This window comes from Nannobrachium achirus (genome assembly GCF_963921795.1).
Source record: "Nannobrachium achirus genome assembly, chromosome: 5".
Classification (NCBI taxonomy): domain Eukaryota; kingdom Metazoa; phylum Chordata; class Actinopteri; order Myctophiformes; family Myctophidae; genus Nannobrachium; species Nannobrachium achirus.
In genome coordinates, this window is record NC_137814.1 from 40,253,287 (window position 1) to 40,274,429 (window position 21,143).

General features: G+C 44.9%; 1 protein-coding gene across 1 annotated transcript; it reads right to left on the reverse strand.

Annotated features, from left to right (window-relative positions):
* On the reverse strand, positions 1 to 20,787 carry ccdc18 (coiled-coil domain containing 18; the record flags this gene model as incomplete). Its single annotated transcript, XM_080725787.1, has 26 exons — positions 1 to 120; positions 1,054 to 1,827; positions 3,247 to 3,732; positions 4,872 to 5,009; positions 7,368 to 7,535; positions 7,639 to 7,755; positions 7,896 to 7,995; positions 9,265 to 9,478; positions 9,652 to 9,815; positions 10,512 to 10,654; positions 11,981 to 12,148; positions 12,272 to 12,388; positions 12,673 to 12,750; positions 15,095 to 15,229; positions 15,503 to 15,634; positions 15,727 to 15,837; positions 16,118 to 16,335; positions 16,677 to 16,764; positions 16,864 to 17,083; positions 17,280 to 17,401; positions 17,507 to 17,603; positions 17,942 to 18,070; positions 18,231 to 18,340; positions 18,453 to 18,644; positions 18,942 to 19,020; positions 20,687 to 20,787. 26 exons carry the CDS (start codon positions 20,785 to 20,787, stop codon positions 100 to 102), a joined length of 4,422 nt encoding a protein of 1,473 aa, XP_080581913.1. The 3' UTR covers positions 1 to 99.
* Between the last annotated feature and the right edge of the window lie 356 nt (positions 20,788 to 21,143).

Consider the following 21,143-nt stretch of genomic DNA (forward strand, 5'->3'; position numbering starts at 1 on the left):
GATACTATGTAAACAGCGGACACAGTATTTTATGGTTCCTTGGTAGTAAAGGAAGTCCTTTTGCACAGGACAGATGCTACCTTGGTTGGTAGAACAGCTTCACGTCTCCTTGAGGTTCTTCTGAAAGTGAAACAAATATACAGCAGTGAGACAGGAAGTATGTATGTAACTTCTACCAATGCTCTCCTCTGCTGAAATTAGCATACACTCATGGCTGTGGTCCATGACATTTCTCAGCAAATACCTTGAAGACAACCAGCATATAATATCCTGCCATCACCGTCCTTTCCCCTAAAAACTATCTAAAGCCATTACCATCAATCACAATATCTGTAAAGCTGCTGCTACACTGAGAGGGGTTATCACTGGGTGTACCAAGTATGGCCACACCCTTTGAGGTCTGAACAACAACCTAATGAGTTAAATTAATGATAAGATAGGTAGTAAAACTCAGTGATCTTTCACCAAAGAATATACCGTTATTTGATCCATTTAATTGAATGTTAAAATGTTTGTTTTACAAAGGTTATCAAAAAAATCAAACCTCGGTTTGAAGTGGAGCGGTGAATCTGAGCAGCTATACCCTGTCTGTGTGTGTGTGTGTGTGTGTGTGTGTGTGTGTGTGTGTGTGTGTGCCTGCACAACAGTGCCCCTCCTTTAACTTGTGTGGCCACTCAAGGTATTGCCAGGCTACAGACATAGCCAGCCAGCCAGCCAGCCACATAGCCACCCACGGACATACCTGTCTATTGGGAGCGCTTTCACCGCTCCAAAAATTATAATCATGTGGATCTCGGGATCCACATGGGAAATGTGTATCCATAGTGTGGATCTCAATGCCTGTGACATCAGTCATTTATGACATCGTTCACCTTTAACATAATATCTATGACACATGACTCCAGAATTTGGCAAGGTTACAGCACCATTATAAAAACGAAAGTTAAATATTTCAAAAAGTATTTATCATAATTCATAATACAAGTATTTTTTTTTTGGTGTCCAGTGGTTTGTGAGATTTATAGATGTCTAGCCTCAATGTGATGATCTTACCTGTAGAGTGAGGTTGTCTGTGGTTTGGGACGGCCCCATGGAGCTCCACAGAGACGCGTTCTCCTGCATGGCCAGGGTGTGGTTAACAAACCTCAGCATCCCCGCCAGAGAGCCCACATCCCCCTCAGAGCCCTTCTCCCTCTCGCCTGCTCCTCGTCCCAACACAGCCTCACGCTCAGGGTTCCACTCCTCCTCCTCCTGGTCGTCCGGTTTCTCCACCATGTAGGTGAGGGGGTTGAAGGAGGAGTCGGTGGTCACGCTGGCGTCCAGGGCGCTCAGTCCCTGCCAGCCGCTGTCCGAGGCCGTGTGTGGGAAGGGTGAGATGGAGAGGGACGAGGACTCCCAGGGCTGCTGGTCCAGTGCTTCCCTCAGGGTGGCCTTCAGGTTCTCCGGGAGATCCAGGGAGGAGTCGGTGCTGCTGGACTGCGGCCACCCCAGGCAGCGACGGGCATGGCTCGGTGGCTGAGGGCCGAGGTCGGGGAGGAGAGGAGGCTGGGGGTGCGCGCAATCGGTCGGCGAGGGGAGAGGCTGCTGGCCGAGGGAGCGCGTCGGAGAGCAGAGGTGCGTCGAGGGGAAGTGTGTGGTGGGGGAGGGGCTGGGTCCAGGGGAGCGAGTTGGTGAGTGGGCAGGGGAGCGAGCGTGTGAGCGCTGGGCAGGGAACGAGTGTGTGTGCACGTACGGAGGCAGCGGGGTGGTGGGAAGGGTGGAGTTTTGACGGTCTGAGGCTCTCTCCAAACTGGAGATCCTGGCCTGGAGACGGGTCACCTCAGACTCCTGCAGGGAGAGATACATATTAAGCAATATAATATAGAGCACTGAGCTAGGACCCATTTGTGGGTCCCTTAATTTTTTGGAGGGAGGGCGAGCTCTTTGTGCGTCCCAGTCCTAGCCTGGTAAACCAGACCGCACAACACCACCCCCTGGCGGTAGTGGTGGTAACGAAGTGTGTGATAGAGGCGGGCACCGCCAGACTATCCCAGGTGAAGTGTTAACCTGCCGTAGAAACTGGAGACGGGGACGTGATTCCCCCGTCCCCAAGGTAGAATTGCATCCCCGTTTCCGTCGCTTCCCCACGGGACAGAACAACAGAGCGCCGGCAGGTAGCACCTAAACCAAACCTTAACCTCAGTAAAACTAACGCTGGTGAAATGCGAACCTGCCGACGCTCCGTCGCCTCCCCGCAGTGCGTCGTCCCCCCGCGGGTGAAATGCTAACCTGCCGACCCCGTTGAAAGCTAACCTGGTGAAATGGCTAACCTGGCGACACTGGTGAAAGCTAACCTGGTGAAATGCTAACCTGGGGATGCCAATAGAGATCACTCTTGCAGATGTTTTGTTTCCTACATTTTGTTTTTAATTATTATAGTAATTTCATGAGTAAATAAAAGAAAAATCTAAGAAATTACATACGGTAAATTAGAAAACAAATGTTTAAGTAGTAGTGAAAATAGCCGATCTACAAGCTCACACCGTGGCACGAAGTGATGAACTCACCGTGTTGTGAGCTTGTAGATCTGTTATTTTCACTAGTTTGGGTCCCGGCCCGGGCAAATTTCACATTTGGGTCACAAGCTAAAAGGTTTGGGAACCACTGATATAGAGCACTGCTATGAGGTTAACCAGACAACTAGGAACTGAAGAGGTTTTCTTAATTCAGTGTGGGTTGTTAAAATGATACAGTGGGCATTGAATTGGTTTCATGGGCCCCCGGGTCATGAAACCTTATGAGGTGACAGGATGTCCCAAGTACAAGCTACAAAAGTTCAAAGGGTTTCCCCCCTATTTATGCTTCTACATAAACCTATAGTAAAATAAAGGGACACCTGGTGGTAAGAAGCTGCTACTGCAGTGATGGCTTCCTGGCTTTGTGGTTTCACTTTCTCCGTCTTCACTCTCACGCGCAACTAACAGCCAACCATAGGAAGTTTTAGTTCCGTATTGGAATCATTTTAAATCGGCGGAACTATGCCCCTGTTTCTAATATGTTAATATTTCTTAGTAGCTATTATGTACATAATACCCCTGAAATACATCGTTAGAAGACGATGTACAAGACTACATTTGTGGATTTAGATTTCCAGTGTCTTCCAGTGTGTATACTCCCTATGTTATTGACCTAAACAGTACAGTACAGTTTCACAATATGAGGCATTTACAGTGGCAAAACCATATCAGTGTTTTATCAGAACTGTACCTTGATGAGCAGAGTCTCATTGGCCGTCTCCAGGACCTTTTCTGTGCCATGTAGCTGGCTCTGGAGCTGAGACAGCTGGGCTCTGCTCTGATCAAACTGGGCCCGACACATCTCTAACTGGGCCTGGAGGTGACCGTTCTGGGTCCTGGCCTGCTCATACAGAGTCACGCTCTGCTCCAGCTGACTTCTGGTCTGAAGGAGCTGGGCATGGCTCTGATCCAGCTGTGTTTGGAGTTCAGCGACCTGGGCCTTGGAATGGTCTAACTGCTTCTGGGTCTGGTCTAGGTGGCTCATGGTCTGGTCCACTTGGGCCTGGAGCTGCGTGGCGTGGGTTTTAGCCTGATCGCATTGGGCCTTGGCCTGGTCCAGCTGGGTCTGGCTCTGCTGGAGCTTTGCGCTGAGCTGCTCCTGGGAGGAGCGCATGGTGGAGGAGATCTGCTCGGAGACTTTGAGCAGCTGGCCTCGGGTCTGCTGTAGAGACCCCAGCTGGGGGGAGGAGGAGGAGGGTGGAGGCATGAGTGGTAGAGAAGGAAAATGTCTGTTAAAGAAGCGAGATCTTTCAGCAGAGGTACAACTAAGAGGGATTGGATCTGTCATTCCACCGACCAGTAAATGACATGCATCGTGATGACGAACACACTATCCTGTTATTGTGTGATAAAACACTTATGGCCTCTATACACTTTGTTGTAAGACAAATAGCTGATCTACAAGCTTGCGTCACAATGTGAGCTTTTGTAGATATCAATATTCCACCATTTCAAAATATAAATAGTAGGATATAAGGAAAGAAGAAGAAAAACTAAGAAAAATGGAAGGTAGGGAGGATGATGTAATGGGACTGGTGGATGAGTGAATGAGAACTGACAAAGTGAAGACAAAAAGAGAAAGAGAAGTTAAAATATTAGTCAGAGCCAAGAAAATAGGGCAGTAAATGGGGAAGTGAGGTTAACAGGCTAAGATAGTGATGTTAGTTGAAATCAACAGTTATCAGATTAGAAGATGGACAAAAAAATGTGAAGTAATGAAGTAAAACATTTTTTTTTAATGTAAATATAATCCTGACCAGAGGAGTCACAAGGGGGGGGGGGGGGGTGGCTGAGTTATAGGGCCCAAGGTGGAGGGGCCTAAATTATATTATACTTTAGCTATTGAAAAATAGCAGCTATACAAGCTCACAGCACGGCACCGAGCTTGTAGATATTTTTGAAAAGTCGTGAAAATGTGTGCAAATCTTTGAATATATGTATTTTTTAAGCAAACATTTGTAACTAAAGTTTTGCTTCTGGGGATCCCTGGAACGTAATAGTTTGAGATGGGAAACATAGGTAGAAGGATTTGAAATATTCAAAGACTTGCACAAATGTTCACAATTTTTCAAAGATTGCAGATCTACAAGCTTGCAGCGCGGCACTCGATGCCATGCTGTGAGCTTGTATATCTGCTATTTTTCAATGGTTAAAGCAGAAAATAATGAGTGTTAATGCGTTCCCACTTCCCAGTCTAAATGGGTTAAACCCCCTCCCCCTATGAAGAACATTCATGGGGGGCCCGCAGTGAATCCTTGTACCCAGGGCCTAGACTTTGGTGCGACACCCCTGATCCTGACCTGAGTGTCATCATACCTCCTTACTGTGTTGTTCTCTCTCCAGCTCCAGCTCCTGCTGCAGGGAGGTGATGCTGCCCTGCAGCCTGGCCTCCCCCTGCCTCCAGCTGGCCTCCTTCACAGCCAGCTCCTCCTGCACCACACGCCACTGACGCTCCTAGCAGCAGGGAGAGATGGCGTCGTGTTTATACATGACAATAAGAAACTACTGGTAACGTAAACCAAAGCATTTTCTGTGTGATATATGACTGAGGGAATAATGTAATTATTGCGACTGGCAGTTTACTGTCAGAACTGTCCCATCTTGACCATATCCGGCTGGACTCTGGACGGGTAACGCCTGACACTTGTTGCCCTGACACACACTTGTTGTGACATCACAGTGATGTCAGATACTCAGAGCACGGATCTCCATATATGGGCATAAATAGGTGACATCACAGTGGTGTGGCTGGTTCAGAGAGGAATATTCATTTATGGGCATAAAAGGGATTGTTGCGACCGTAGGTCGCATTTACTATCAAAAGCTCCACCGGCTGTCCGTGCGTCAGTCAGTCACACGTCACACTTTTGCCCTGCTCATATCTCCGCAACCGTTGCCCCGATCCATGCCAGATTTTGCACACACACTCCTTGCCTGCCAAACTACAACCTCCAAGGACCCCCAGGTCCCTGGGGGACCCCCAGGTGTAAAAAATGACCAAATGTGCAAAGATTACCAAATGACCACCCCAACGGGGCTGCTCACGGGGAATTCCCGGGGACCACCGACTCCTGGTGCTCCAGAATGGATGCAAAAGTGGTGGCGCCCCCAGTGGAGGACCCCCTGCCACTGCAGCGCACATAAAATGCCGTAACTTGGGCTAGGAGCGACCGGGAGAGCCGGGGCCGGTACCTATTCGTCCGCCTCGGCGGCGCGGAGACCCCACCCCTCATTTCTCACATGGCCCTCTTCTAGCGCCACCATGAGGCCGATTCTTGCAAAACACATTTTTGGACACTGCTCCTACAATTTTGCCCCTAAAATCACTCAAATCGGTACACAGTATGTCTACACTCATGTCATCAACATGGATCTGTCCCATATAGCGCCACCTTCAGGCCGATTTTTGAAAGCACATTTTTGGACACTGCTCCTCCAATTTCTCCCCTATTATCACGAAACTCGCTACACAGTATGTCTACACTCATGTCATCAACATGGATCCCTCCACATTTTTTGGGGACACTGCTCCCTACTCTTTGTGTATACATGTGACCTACGGTCGCTTATCTCCCGATTAGGGAGTCTTACTGGTATGTACAGTACGATGTCAGATGTGATAGACGTCATAGGATTTTCACATAAGGGATAACTGATTAAGCATGTTTGGGGTCTCACAGCATATCTCCATATACAGTACATGGATCTCCATATATGGGCAATTGGTCCGATCTACATCACTGGCCAGACGGCCAAGACATGGCCAGACCTCGCCATCGCCCTGAGGCGTCTTACTAGTATGTTATAAAACAAAATAGCACATTTTTTATGTGGGTCTATTTTAGACAAATTGGCTTGTTTTCCAAGAGGCCATAGGCAGTGTCCATTATTGTATCTATAGACTGTTTTCAATGTATTGTAAATAACTAGAAGTTTGCGGCCCGAAAAGTCTAGAGTTCAGGCCGCTGCGCGGCCTTCACCGCCATGTTGCGGCAGTGTGGTGTGTGTAATGGCCAAATATGGTAGTTTTTTGAGAAAAAAAAGTTTTTTGAGAAAAAAAAGTTTTTTGAGAAAAAAAAAGTTTTTTGAGAAAAAAAAAGTTTTTTGAAAAAAAGAATTTTTTTTGAAAAAAAAAACATTTTTGAAAAAAAATTTTTTTTGAAAAAAATAGACAAAAAAAATTGAAAAAAAAGTTTTGGGGGGAAAAAAACACTTGCGCACACACGCGCGCACACGCACGCACGCACGCACGCACGCACACACACCCCCCTCTGTTGTAATTCGATACTCTACTCTGCTCAGCTCCTCTCCCCCCTCCCTCCCCCTCCCTCCCTCTGTAACTTGATACCCTGATGATCATTTCAGCACTGGCCAGAATGTTCAGAATACTATGTCAGGACTGGCTGCTCTGCGTGAGGCGAAAGGCGAGATGTTGTTAAATTGAAATAAATGCCGTTCAAAGAGTGGCATGTTTAAAATGTGGACAGTTGTAAATTTTCACGCTTGTTCGACGTGGTGGCTATGTTTGTGAGAGGTGTAGCGAGACAATGGAGCTAAACATTCAGGTTCTAAATTGCGACCACTTTGTGCTTGCTGAATTGTAAGTATTAGATAAATTGCCAAAATGACATCTATCTCTCCCCTGCTTCCCCAGTAAGCTTGTCACCTATCAACACAAGTTAGTGGAGGTACAGTCTTTGGTTGTGGTGTAGTTGATATATGGTTCATATTATATTGTTGACAATATCAGGATGTGTGGTGTACTGTATACAGTATGTTACATAGTTGATATAACTATGCATTGGCCTCTACCTTCTCCTTGACCAGTTGTTGACTTGTTTCCAGGTCTTCAGCCAAAGTCTCACTGAGAAACTGGGCTTCCTGAAGTTCCTGGGACACAAACTGGAGCTTCTCCTGATACACATGCAGCTGCTGGCTCAACTCCTGAGACTGAAACACAAACGTTTTATGATTTGTTAGCTATCATATTATTTTGTCCTTATATTTTGGCTACAGTATGTAATACGTGTTGTATAAACAGCAAGCCTGACTTGGTCTGAGTTGTGTGAATGTAGCACCTAACCTTCAGGGTCTTGTCCCTTAGCTCAGCCTCTCTGGCCTCCAGATTCTTCTGTAGACACTCAACCTTCTTCTCCATCTCCTGCTTATGGTCTCTGATGGCCACGTCCAGCTGGCCCAGCTGAGACAGAGGTGTTGTGGAAGCAGATGGGGAGGTGAGGACGATATGTGGAGAGAAGGGAGGAAAGGGTATTTAGTTAGTTATGTGCAGTTTATGAATATACAACAAAAGTATGTACTGTATGTGTGCGTGCATTGTACCAGCTTGGCTCTTTCTTGTAGCTCCCCCTGTCTTTCCTTGAGGGCATTGTCCATGTCTAAGACCTCATGGGTCCTTTCCTCCAACTCCCTCTTGCTCTCCCTGCTCACACACACACACACACACACACACACACACACACACACACACACACACACACACACACACACACACACACACACACACACACACACACACACACACACACACACACACACACACACACACACACACACACACACACACACACACACACACACACACACACACACACACACACACAATGGTGAAATAGTCAAACTGCATTAACTGGCACAAGTAGAGAGGATTTAACAGATGCCCTCTGCTGTTCATCTGGTGGGGACAGCAGTGTGTTAGGGGAGTGTGCTATTGGTCAAAGCAGCTAACAATCAATGAGGAATATGTTCAGGTCACAGTGTGACCAAAACTGATTAAATGTGTTTGCTTATTGCACTTATACAACTAGTACTTTGTTATAAGAGTAGACTGTTAGACTCATGCTGATGCTCTAGACAGGAGTCTGAGAGTAGACAGCTGACATGTTCCTAAGCTGCTGGCTGTGTGCCCTGAGAGAAAGTACAATACACCCATAGATAAATCCTAAACTAACAACTGATTTATACGTTATATGAGAAATACACCGTAGGCGTTCTGTTCCACTTAGTTAATCTAAGACTGAGGTCTTTGCTGTGTGGAAATTCTCCCTCAGGTGCTTGTTGTACTGTACTTTTTCCACAGTGTGACAGTGTTTATGTCTGCCAACATGTTTTGGAACACAAAGACGTTTTGACATGAGTCATGTTAAGGCATTTATGAAGAGAATTCAAGACGAGTCCCCACAGAATTGTAAATAAATGCAACAACAAATATAGCATATGAGATAAAGATGAAATAATAAATTACCTGACATTATAAAAAACAACATCTAAACAAAACAACAACAAAATAAAGATTTAAAAAAAAAAGATCAGGAGAAATTGGATGCTTGGCATTTGATCTTCTCAAACATTAGTTCACAGATACAGTTTCCATTTTGTACATTATGATAATCCATTAACAATCTAATAATACAGGACAGCACTGGACTAAGTGTTGAACTTAATGTTATGCGGATCACTGAACAATGATCACAATTTAGTATATGTATGCACACTTATACTACATGTATGTGATACAAGCTTGAACTGTATGACCGCAGGCACCCCTGTGGATGCTTGATGAAAAATACAGCATATAACACAAGCATTGTTTTTAGGATAGTTTAAGAATAGTGTTGGAAGTGAGTTTCTCTTCACCGACGCTGAGCCTCTTCTCTTTGTGTGCATATCCAGCAGATTTCAGTGTCCTCACCTAAGCTCCACAGTCAGCTTCTCCAGTGAGGCTTGTCGCTCGTCCGCAGTGACCTGGGTCCTCTGCAGGATGCCTCTCAGTTCCTGGAGGTGTTCCAGGGTGCCAGACAGCTCACTGCGCACTGCCTGCAGTTGACCATCCAGAACCTGGACCTGCTGGATGGAGCTCCGTCTCTCGGCTTCGCTCCGGTGGAGCTTCTCCTCCAGATCCTCAACTTGGGGGAGGGACAGAGATGGAGGGAGGGAGAGAGAGACAGAATGACAGAGAGCGAGTGAGACTTTAATCACTTGAATTGAAGCAACACTGGTGGTGCTTGGCTTGTGTATCAGAGTTCTCTACTAAAATCTTTTCTCTAACTTAATTCATTTCACCCTCACGTCTTCGTACCTATGTCCTTATTCTTGTCCAGCAGGCTCTGCGTGTGCTGCAGGCTCCGCTCCATGCAGCTGATCTGAGAGGCTTTGGCGCTTGTCTCGTTCCTAAGACGATGCAGCTCCGACTCCATAGACGACAGCTCGCCACGACACTCTGTCAACTCTGATGTCAGCTTGCTGCAGAGGGCACCAAAAGACGTAAGTATGACAGAACAGTCCAATCACTTCATTTGAAACATGCAGCACAAAAAGCATACAACTCTACAGCGTGACAGTACACGTATAGTACGTGTATGTGTACACACACACACACACACACGCACACACAATATAATCCATGATCACTGGGATAAAATACTATACGCCACACTATCTCCAATCCCCACCTAAGAGTGAACATGGCTCCCATTGTAGTCTCCCTAGTAGAGCAATGTTGCAGCACAAAGAGAAATGCCGGAGAAGTACTACCTACACACAATGGAATAGGTTAAGAAAACATGCCCTTTAATGGATTCCCTCAGACAATTTAAAATAAACTATAGTAACACTAAGCCAGTGGTCCTTAAGAATGAAGTATAGCGGCCCCAAACACAGGCTCACTAGTAGTAAATCTGAGAACAGACTGCTGCACATTTATACACCACTGTATACTGTGTGGAAGGATGGGCTAGTTGAGGAGACGTAGGGACCTAAGAACACACATGTGCTAAAACCACACAACGTGCCAGTCATAAGATTGTCCCACAGGGCATTGCAGCCTTTAATTGCCTGGGAAGTTATATAACATTGAATAGTAGCAGTGAATCCTTGTACCCGGGGCCCAGAATTTGGTGCGACACCCCTGCCTGCAGGACAGGTACAGTTGATGCTTACGTGACGGACTCAGAGAGCTGTTCGGTTAGTTGGTTCTTCTCACGAATGTCCCTGTCATTCTCCTGGGCCTCCGTCTCCCTCCTCCTAACCCCCTCCTCCAGGGAGGTCCGTGTGCGTTCCAGTTCCTGCTCCAGCGCTGACACCTTTAGAGGAGAAACACCACACCACTTGTTCACAGACACACCTTCCTTACACAGTGTTTTATGTTGTTTGAAACATATCTAGGTTAAAAAAATGAAAAAGAAAAAAAAAGCCTAACAGGGTTGTTCTTAGTGCTTCCTTCGCACGCTGTGTTCAGCACGCTGAATTGTTTTATAGAAAATATATTTGTATGTCTGAGAGGAAAGTCTGCAATTGTCACACATCAGAGATCCTGATGACAAGAAACATCATATTTCAAATACATGTTCTTTGCCTTTCAATCAATGCATAATATAAATAACTAGTGTTCCACTACAAACAGTGAATCCTCTATAGAACCTCATTTGTGAGTTCATCAGTCTCTCATCCAAAGCAGATCTTTATGGACAGGTCAGAGAACCTGGCCCCAAGCCACTGTTCTTGCATTGGCTCCATCCAGTGAATGGAGATTATTGTGCTTTGTTTTTTTGTAAATGGGGCACGTACAACCAGCAGCCAAATAACAAGCTACAATCACTGCATCCAACTTTGTAGAACATCACTAAACATTTCTCCTCCTTTTAGTTTATTGGTTAATCATGCGTCATTGCTTATTTGAGAATGATTGACTTTCATCTGACTAATGGACCCGGATCAGATATCAACTCTCACTGTGTATATATGATTGGGGTGCTAAGCTCTGGGCTAAGTTCTTAGTTGGTAGAGAGGCAGTCTGGTAATCAGGTCACCGATTCACCTCTCGTCCCGTTCTATGTGCGGAGGTGTCCCTGAGCAAGACAACTTACCGTAACCATTTGAGCAGACATCAGTTGGATGAACCTGAATTTTCCCCACAGGACTCTAAGGTGCTGTGTCCACCAAGGCCCCCCCCCCCCCCCCCCGGCACAGCAGCGTATGTTTTTAATTGTTTACACCAAGGGTTTTCAACAGGGGGTCCGGGACCCCTAGGGGGGTCCTCAGAGTTACTACAGGGGGTTCTCCAAATCATTGTGTGATAGAAACTTTTTTCTCCTTTTTTATATTAACCACTTGAACCCTAGTGTCCATATTCTGAGAACTTTAGCCAAAAATAGCAGCCAAGTGCAGTTTGTACTGTAAACATGCCGGCCTTGGGATCAAAATGTATTGTTTTGAGTAAATGAAGTCTCTTTATGGGTCTCTCAATGGATTTGCTATGGAGGAGCTTCACTTCACGCGTGCACGCCCAACGTGCGTTGTAAACAAATTGCGGACATTACCGATGCGGACTGGACTGAAAATGTTGAAGACCCCTGGTTTACACAATGTGTGTTTGTGTACTGTATGTGTGTGTGCTGATGTTCTCAGACCTGTCTTTGAAGGAGGCTCTGACTCTCCTCCAGCTCAGCGATGCGGGTGCTGCTCTCTGTCAGCATGCTCTGCTGCTCCTGCAGGGACACCTGGAGCTGCAGGTTCTGCTCACTGGAGCTCTGACACACCAGGCTGGCCCCACGCAGCTTCTCCTGCAGAGAGGACATCTGGAGAGACAGGGGCACAGAAAGAGAGCGGATGGAGAGTGTTTGAACAGAGGAGGAAAACACGTGCACCAATGTGGAAATAAAATCATAGTAGAAAGTGCATGTAATTGTCCAGTTCTGCACCTTATTGCTCTGTTTTTGCAGCTTAATGTCATAGTTGTGTTTAATTTCTTCCATCTGCTTCAGGTAGGAGCTCAGCTCTTCCCGACATGCTGACAGAGATTCCTCCAAATCACACACCTAACACACAAAACAGAGTAAAAAAGATAGCAAATATGATCTGATCAAATGTTATTTCCTGGCTTTTTGTGTGGGTAACTGAGCACTGTTCCATGAGGTGCAACTTGTGACAAATATATTCGAATATATGCTGATCTTCGAGTATGGCTGCCTGTAACCATTGATAACTACTACTACAACCAAGCTTATAACTCAACAACTGTCAAGGCTTTCCAGCAACAGTTGGGACCATGATCTGATGTACTGATGTGTCCAAAAAGACAAAGGTAGCGTTTTATACTGACCTTGGAGGCAGACTCTGCTGCCTGCTCTTTGAAACTCTGGAGTACCTCCTCGCTCTGTCTTGCTTCCGCCTCCCGCTCCTTTCAAGAAAACAGACAAAAAAACTAATAATTTTAATATATATATTTATAGTACTGTAACAAGGGATGTATGGTATTAATTAATCTATTACCGTGTTTTAAATATGATTGCTTCGATCCTGCAAAGTTCAGATCTTTTTTTTTCTAGTATTTGCTCATTGTTGCCTGCCATTCACAGGGTTGCCTGCAGAGGTCACCAGCACTTTAACATCAATAATCTATCAAAAATATTCTAAAATTGCTGTCATTTTCTATATATATATATATATATATATGTCATAGTATATTAGAGAAACAGCACATTCGAGACGCGGAGCACTCGTGGTGCGGCACGGGGCGGAGCAAGCGGTCGCCACAACAACGTACTCCAGGCGGTGCGCCGCTCTATTGTCCACGACACTGCGAGCGGCTACCGAAGCCCCCCTGTATCCACGAAGCCCAAACGAGTTACGAGGCCCCCCTGGGTCCACGAAGCCCCAAGCGGCGCGAAGGCCAGCGGACCTTGGTCCTGCTCTTCGCCCCCGAGCGCCGCAGGCGCGAGTGGCCGCGAAGAGCGGGCCAGGGCCGCGCGGCCGGCGGAGCGCCGCGCGAGTTACGAAGCCGTGGTGAATGCAATCGTTATATTTATGCCCAGGCCGTAAGGCCTGGGCAAGCGCACGTTAAACGCCCTGTCCAAGTGACTACAATGGAGCTAATGGCTAGGCTAGGCTAGGCTAGGCTAGGCTAGTAAATAAAGAGTAAACACTTCCGGTCTGCGGCGAGTTCAAAGCGTGACGTAACTCTCTTATATACACTCTGGTGAATGGCAGAGCAGTGGCTGACGTCGCCATCTGGTGGTGATTAGTGTGTGGTGAACGTCAAAACGAGTGCTCCTTGACAACTTTTACTGGTTTCTTGAACATACTGTAACATATATATATAGCCCTTTACAATGCATAGTGTTATTATAGGTAATATGTATTCTTTGTAAATACTACGGTGAACCTCCAGTACATCTCTTTTCAGCTGCTCCACAAGACCTTTTCAAAACATAGATAGTGCCATCTATCATGGCATGACTTATTGAGCAGCGCCAACAGTGTATATCTGTCCATGATTACTGTCTGCAACACCAGCTGTAGCCACCCAGCTGTGCTGTTGAGCAGCCTGCACCGGTCACTTTACAATAAATAGGTGTTATTATTTTAACCTTGAGTGGTGCCACTTTATTTAGGGCATTACAAGCTCAGCAAACTCACTTTCCGCTACAGCATCTAATAACTGCTTTTGGCCATGTATGGTTTTGTGTTTGTTGCTACAGACTAAGCACGGTTAAAAAAAATCGGTTAACCCTTTTGACAGTACCAAAATCTGGCTTGTGGTTTCAGTTATGCTTAATAAGTTGGCCTAGCGGTCCAGGCACCTAGGCTCTATTGCAGTCTGACAGTGTTCAAGTCTTGATCCCAACAACCTTTGTTGGGTGTCATTCCCCATTTCCTGTCTGTATACTATCAATAAAGGCCAAAAAAGCAGCAAATTTCTTTTTTATTATATAAAGTTCGGTAATAATTGTAAGTGGATTCATAGTCTAAAATCAGCAACAGTAATCTTTTTCACACCTGATTAAAATCTTTGTAACAGATGCGTTGGTGTAGTATACACACACGTACAGATAAGAGAATAACAAACCTCTTCTTTAAGAAAGTATTTTTCTTACTTTTGGTGATGGGCCTTCATCAGGCAACATAAGTTACAGTTTAGATAGTTTAGACGAGAGGACAACAGTTGAATAGATTATGTTTGTGAACAAAATAACTCAAGAAAGTAAAATAAGGCATCACTGCCTTTAATTGCCTTCAAAATGTATAATTGTGGTCGCGATAATGTAGTGGGGAAAATGGACACAAGGATTAGAGCAGTATCTTATTGAAAAATGTCACAAGCATATCTGAATGTTTCCCTCCAAACCACTCATGATCTTGTTTCAGTGAGATTTGAGAGTTCCAACTTCAAAGGTTTCATATATTCAATGCAACATCCCAAGTCCTACAGAAAAATCGGAACGGATCTTGCCATCTGAGCCATGCAATGTCTTATGTGGAACAAATGTTTGAATAATCGGAGCCAACTATTGAAGATATCTCACCAATATTTGTGGTTACATCATGGCAGTGCAACTACCCAACACAAAAAGTCAGTGTTGTGTTCTAGATTTTTTCGGAGGGACAAGATAATCTACCTGCGCGTGGTCATGGAGATACGCTACTGCATTTTCAATGGATGAAATGGTTAGCAGAGGGCTACGCTTTTTTCACACAAAAGGAATCTGCACATTTCAGGTCAGGTCCATGGAGGCTATTCTAACCTGTGTGAGTTGCTCCAGGCAAGTTTGCTGAAGGAGGAAATCATTCTGCGCCACTTCTCTCTCCCTCTGGGCTGAACTGAGCTGTTGTTCCAGCTCAAACACCCGAGACTGGGACTCCTCCACAGACAACTGCAGCTGGAGGGAAAAGACAACATATTTTTTGTGTTATCGAGACAATTCCATCCCTGAAGAAAATAAATAAATACATATAATTGGTGCTGTTGAGATGGAGGGTGTACATTTTAGAGTTTTTCTAGCAGCTCACGATTGGTTAATGTAAGATACACACAAACAACACCATCCCTTATTAGCACCTGTGTGAACCCTGGTTCATAGGTTTAAATAAGGTTGTAAATTGCATAATTACACACACACGCACGCACGCACGCACGCACGTAGAGAACGTACCAGTTCTGTTCTGTGCTGCAGCTCTGTGCACTGCTGAGAGTAGGATTGCTTACACTTGTCCAGTGCCTGCTGGTACTCTCTCTGCTTCTTACTCATCATTGACTGGTAATGCTGCAGACTACTGGTCTGCTCCTAGGAGATACAAGGCATGATGATCAGACTATTGGCCAAACAAGTAAATCTTGTATCAAATGTATGTGTGTGTGTGTGTGTGTACTGTGTACCAGCAGCTGTTTGTCCAGTTCTGTATTCTTCAGTGCAGCCTGACTGTATGCTGATGTCTTCTCCTGCAACTGCTTCTCCAGCGCCGCTACACGCGCAGTCTTCCTCTTCCACTGGAGAGGCGTGCACACAAATACATAGACTGTGATTGCACATGGCAGTTTTCAGACAAGAAAGTAGAACACAACCCTTCATCCCAAGGAAATCGATGTACAGTACCTCAGGTTGACATTTCAAACAAGAAACTGTTCCTAAAATCAACTTCATACGTTAAATCAGGCTGCTTGGTTAAAACCAAACACCTGGACAATGTGTGAATGAAAGAAGAGTTAAGGAGAAGAGAATGGCTGAGGATAGTGGCTGAATTGTTTCTAACAACCGTTTCTCCCTCACCTCCTTCTCGGTGTTGGCAGCCTGGCTAACTTTCTCCATCAGCTCCGAGTGGAGGTTCTGGTAGTGGGAGGCTCTCTGGTCCATGGAGCTGTGCAGGGCGGAGATCTCCTCCTGGGCCCGGCTCAGGCGTTCCTGGAGCCGCTGGGCCAGGCCTTGCTGTCTGCAACGCTCTGACTCCATGGACTGCAGCGCAGACAGCAGCAGCTGGTAGCGCTCACCTGCAGACAGGGGCCACGGTTAGGGGCAGAGATGTGGAGGAGTGGTAGGGACGAGTGGAGGGGAAGATGGCGAGACAGGGAAAGAAAGAGACTATACAAACTATAGTATGTGAATGTTTTTCCTGGTTTCCCTACAGAAAGATAGACAGTATATGTGATGAAGCAACTGTGCGATCTGTGCACCCAATGTTTTCACAGTTTTATTTTATTATAATAGCAGGATTAAGAGTTATCTTACTATTATAATTCGAGAGGGGTTCCTCTTTTCGTTGTGCCGGGATGGCAAGCGCAAAATGAACACTTCTCCCAAATAAAAGTACCTAGTTGGTCTGCAGTGTTACCTGACTTAGACATAGCTAGATGTGTAGTCCTGTAACAGTCCACTGGAGGCATGAGGCAGGGTCTGGCACATAATGGCCCATCAGGACCCTGCAATACAAAACGACTAAATCATGTGTGCTTACAAAGGCATGAAATGTGTGGGCACGACAATAAATTGAGGGTATGTGTGCATGTCTGTGTTCCCACCTCCTTTAGATGCAGCAGGGCCAAAATGGCTTCCAGGCTGGCCAGCTCCGCTTGGCTTTGCTGGGACTCTCTGTGGCTCAGTGCCACCCTCTGTTCCTGGGTCTGGCTCAGAGCCCGCAGCTCATCCAGCTCTTTACGCAGAGAGGCTAGCTCCTTGCCCTCAAGGTGGCTTCTCTCCGCAGTCAAAGTCTTAGCCTGTCTTACATCCTCCTTCAGCTGGCTAAGTGGGGCGACAAGAGACTATACATGTATATGTGACCCAATCGGATTAAGTTAATCTGAAAGAATGTAATGAGTGATGAAGAATTAAATCTATACTTTAAGTGTCCACACATAGTATAAGCAGATTGTTTTTAATATACACAGACTGATTTAATGTCCTTTGATACTTCAATGTTCAGCAGAACATGGAATACCTAATGACTTGGCTCTGTTCTGCCTGCTGCCTCTCCAATGCAGCACACTTGCTCTCCAACTCCTCTCTCTCTCTGTCACACTCAATCAGACTCTCCTTTAGTCTGCCCTCGCTCTCCACCACCTGCAAAATATGTTGTCAGAGCAATATTATCTTCACCACTGCTGAACTCACATTCAGAAGAACTGAAGAGAAAGAAGCATGCTGACTGGTGGTGAATGAGAGTACCTTTTTAAGCTTAACAGATACAGTGGCCTTGTATTCTTTGTAAGCTTCTTTGAGTTTCTCCGCATTTTCAAGGGCTTGGTTCCTTTGCTGCTCAGCCCTGTAAGAGATGAGTTGGTACAGCCATTAAAATGTTATTGACTATATTCACATGGCCGACATTTTGTTCCAACGACATAATCTCCGAATATGACGGAGTATAGCAAAATGACCAACCTTACCGACATTGTCAACCTAGTCAGTGTTCCACCATATTTACCAAGCAGATTGGTTATTTTATTCATTACAGTAAGTTTTAAAGTCGTTTTAAAGTAATAGACAGACATTTTAGCATGTTCAGTGATGTCATGAAGATAAACACATCCCCCTAACAGAACCTTGGTAAGTAAGATTACAGAAACCAGTGGAGGGTTGTGGAGTGGAGGATGCATATCTAACCGTTTTCCCACTGCTGTCCTGTTGTCCAGCTCATCTTTGAGAGCACTCAGCTCCTCTGTCAGTCTGGTCGCCACAGTGTCGCTCTGGGCTGCTGCCTCCTGATCCTGCTCTGCTCTCAGCTCTGCTGCCCTAGGACCAACACACAACAATCAAAGTCTTTCTCTAGAATAAAGATATATTAACTCCATGAACTGGAACGTTGTAGCTTCTGGAAAGGGACATGTTTAGATGATTTACAACAGTACTTGTCAGCTAAGAATGATAACAGCAAGTGTGGTTGCGAGGTTACCTAAGTTGTCTGGCCAGAGACTCCAGCTCTGCCTCCAGGTTAAGGATCTGTTCACTCATGACAGCCACATTATTGCTTCTGACCCCTATGCTGGAGCCCAGGACATGGAGCTGGACAGACACAAATGTACATCTGATCATCTCATCCAAGCGTTAAGTTTACATCACAAGTTTTTGTGATAAAAAAACTGTTTTTGTCAGATGTGTGTGTGACATATTGTACCTGGCTCTTGGATGAGGCCAGTCGGTACTGTGTGGCCTCTAGGTCACTGATAAGCTGTTTATTCTGCATGGTTAGACAGGCGTTCTCCTGACGCATGCAGCCCACTTTGTTTCTGACAGGAGCTGAATCCATCTCCAAAGACCTGGCCTTGTGTGATGCAGAATGGTGGAAGGATGGATGGCAAGAGGGGACCTGCAGAAAAGAGACAGAAAGAAAAAGGAAAAGAAGATGAAATAAATTAGGATGTGTAATTGTAAACAGGGTTGTTATTATTATTTGACCTGAAAAGAGACAAACATGTGCTAGTAAAGTGTCCAAGTTGACAAAGACAATAACCTTTTTGTTAAGATTGTGATATTAAGTATTGACAAGAACTTCAATCTACTTTCATCACTCAATATATCCATAGCAATAATCGTCATCAGGTCCCCCAGCAAAGGCCATGAACAGGGAAGCAGATCTGTTATTATGACCCATCTATGATCTCACCATAGACTTGGAGAAAGGTGAACTAAGACTGACAGCAGCTGCACGCCTCTCAGACTTTCCACTGACAGACTTCTCCACACTGTAGATGCCAGAATGGGACAAAGGGCCATCAGGTTTCTGCAGGTCATCTAAAGTGAGACGACCGGGCAACCCAATGGGTGTACTCTGGTAGGGAGGCTCAGGCTGCTCATGCCCACTTGATCGACTGCATTAGAGGTAAAGATAAATTAGATATGGAGATCGATGGAAGTGACTAATTGTATTAGCAAGCACCATAACAATTTTACAAACAACAGTTTGTTTAAATGTACAGATACACATTGATACTCCAAGCTTACATCATGGCTAATGGGACATTGTGTACTTACGTACTGAATGTAGAGTAAATACATACGTATGTGTATTAACTTAGGAATGCTATTTACAACACTTGTCAAATAGGCATAGTACTCTTACACCCCAAACCACTAGGATACATTCAATTAGCTGTAAAATCAAAGCAAAATAAGTAGATCTGAAGCATAGAAGCCATGTTCTGGAAATAAGTGTACAATTATACAATTGTGTACATGGAATTACTGCATTATGATTGCACAATATTACAGCGTCCTCAAATGTGTAGCATACTTGCAGATAATACCTGTCTATTTGAAGCTTTCCATTGCCTCGTTCAAGTGTAACAAGTGCATATTAAAGTAAACATACTGCAGTAGAGTATTATAGTTTCTAGTAAAGTGTATCTGCTGGGTTCTTCATTGTAATTACAATTGCAACGAAACATCTGTCCAATTTGAGCTCCCATGAGATTCAAGTAGTACACTATGTACTCCATTGTGTAACGATTCACTTATTCCCAAATGTGAACATGGCTTTTAGATGCATGAGATTATGTATCCATTGTTTTGCTGCACATATGTACTCACTTGGGCAAGTATAAATGTGTTGTAACATTTTATTACACAATCTAATACACTGTACCTAATGGGAAAGTTGGTAATGCGAGGTTAATGGGCTAGTAACAACAATGTTGTTGTTGTGGTCTCTATGTTGCGGTCCAGTACACCAGCAGGCTTGATTGATTGATGACTTTATTAGAAGTTTGCATAGGAAAAGGTACAGTTTCATGATGTTCACTGGTACAAGGTCAACTAAAAGGAGATCCTAGAAAGTACTTGGCTTATTTGCACAGGAAACCATTAAAGTATCTCATATAAGGCCCGTAGAACTGAAGGAGATCCAAACAAACGATCGAGGTCTTCAAATTCAAAAGTGTCTTTATTCTCGACACAATACAATATCACAGCATTCGACTGACTACATTGGGGCCAAATGAGAAGCAGTGAAGTATAACCATTTTTGGAGGCTTGATATACAGAAAGCAGCAACAAACAAACAAGAAAGGGGAAATAGGTGGTCTTCCAGCTGATCCAATGACAGTCATATGTTAATCTGATCAAGCAATTCCAAGACCCGAGTTACATATTCTATTTCAACTCTAAAGCATGCCAAATGAATACTCTCTATTGGTGTATACAATTGTGCACAATGTGTAAGTGTTTACTGTGTATACTGTATATAAATCTAACCCTTTAAAACAAGTCTGTAACTTTGAACTTTGTACAAATGGTTCAATGTATTATACATTGTCAAAGTTAATGGGAGACCTTCAAATTTCAAAGTTTGAGAACCACTGCACTGCTCTAGAAGAGAGGTCTAGCTGTCAAAGTCAGGCTTGAATCTCTCACCTCAGTTGCTCTTCCACACTTTGTAGACTGAGCTCGGTAAATCGAAGCTGGTTCCTTAAAGTGTCCACATCTTCGTTAAGATTCTCCTCGTTTTCAAACATTTAACAGAAGACAACTTCTCCTGTCTGTCAACAGTGTCTAACGACTTTGTACGGTTACTTTGCTTTGTTTGCTACAGTGTTATGATCGTTAGCAAACGTGTGCGTGCAGGCAAACGCTTTACGGAATACATTACCAAGACACTGACGGTCAAATTCATAGAGACAACTTAATAGCTAACATAATAAAATAGCCACCTAGCGCACTACCTACGCTGACGCTCGCTGTAAACAAAGCTCCGACCTTATTGTATCAACAGGTTGGTGTGTTTGGAAGGTACCAAACGGCCAAATAGGGCCAAGTAAACGTAACAGGCATGCTTTAAACTATTACTACTACTTGCAAAGTTCGTGGTCTA